At 55.8% G+C, this 240-nt stretch overlaps 1 protein-coding gene across 1 annotated transcript in view; it reads left to right on the plus strand.

Moving 5' to 3' along the window:
* Positions 1–100: 100 nt before the first annotated feature.
* Positions 101–240, plus strand: part of GSG2 (germ cell associated 2 (haspin)) — a 1,559-nt gene continuing 1,419 nt past the window's right edge. Inside the window, exon 1 of the mRNA XM_008941383.1 lies at positions 101–233. Within this exon, the coding sequence (XP_008939631.1) occupies positions 101–233 (133 nt within the window). The remainder of the gene's footprint in view (positions 234–240) is intronic.

The following is a 240-nucleotide window of genomic DNA, read 5'->3' on the forward strand; positions in this document are numbered from 1 at the left end:
TGCTGAACTAGGGGAGGATGTCAGGAGAGGGACAACAGAAGGACGCTTAGGCGGTCAGAGGGGCACGCCGGTGGTGGTCTTGGACCCTCGAGAAGTGCCAATGTGGCTGATGAGCATGAAGCTCAACAAGGCAGACATTCAACCTGCCTGCCAGCTGCCGGTGTCTCCTAACCCCAAGAGTAAAAAAGTGGTTTCTGGGGAGGGAAGCACCTGCAGGAAAGCTTGTATCAGCGGCTTTAG

This window comes from Merops nubicus, unplaced genomic scaffold, assembly GCF_000691845.1.
Source record: "Merops nubicus isolate BGI_N331 unplaced genomic scaffold, ASM69184v1 scaffold22385, whole genome shotgun sequence".
NCBI lineage: Eukaryota > Metazoa > Chordata > Aves > Coraciiformes > Meropidae > Merops > Merops nubicus.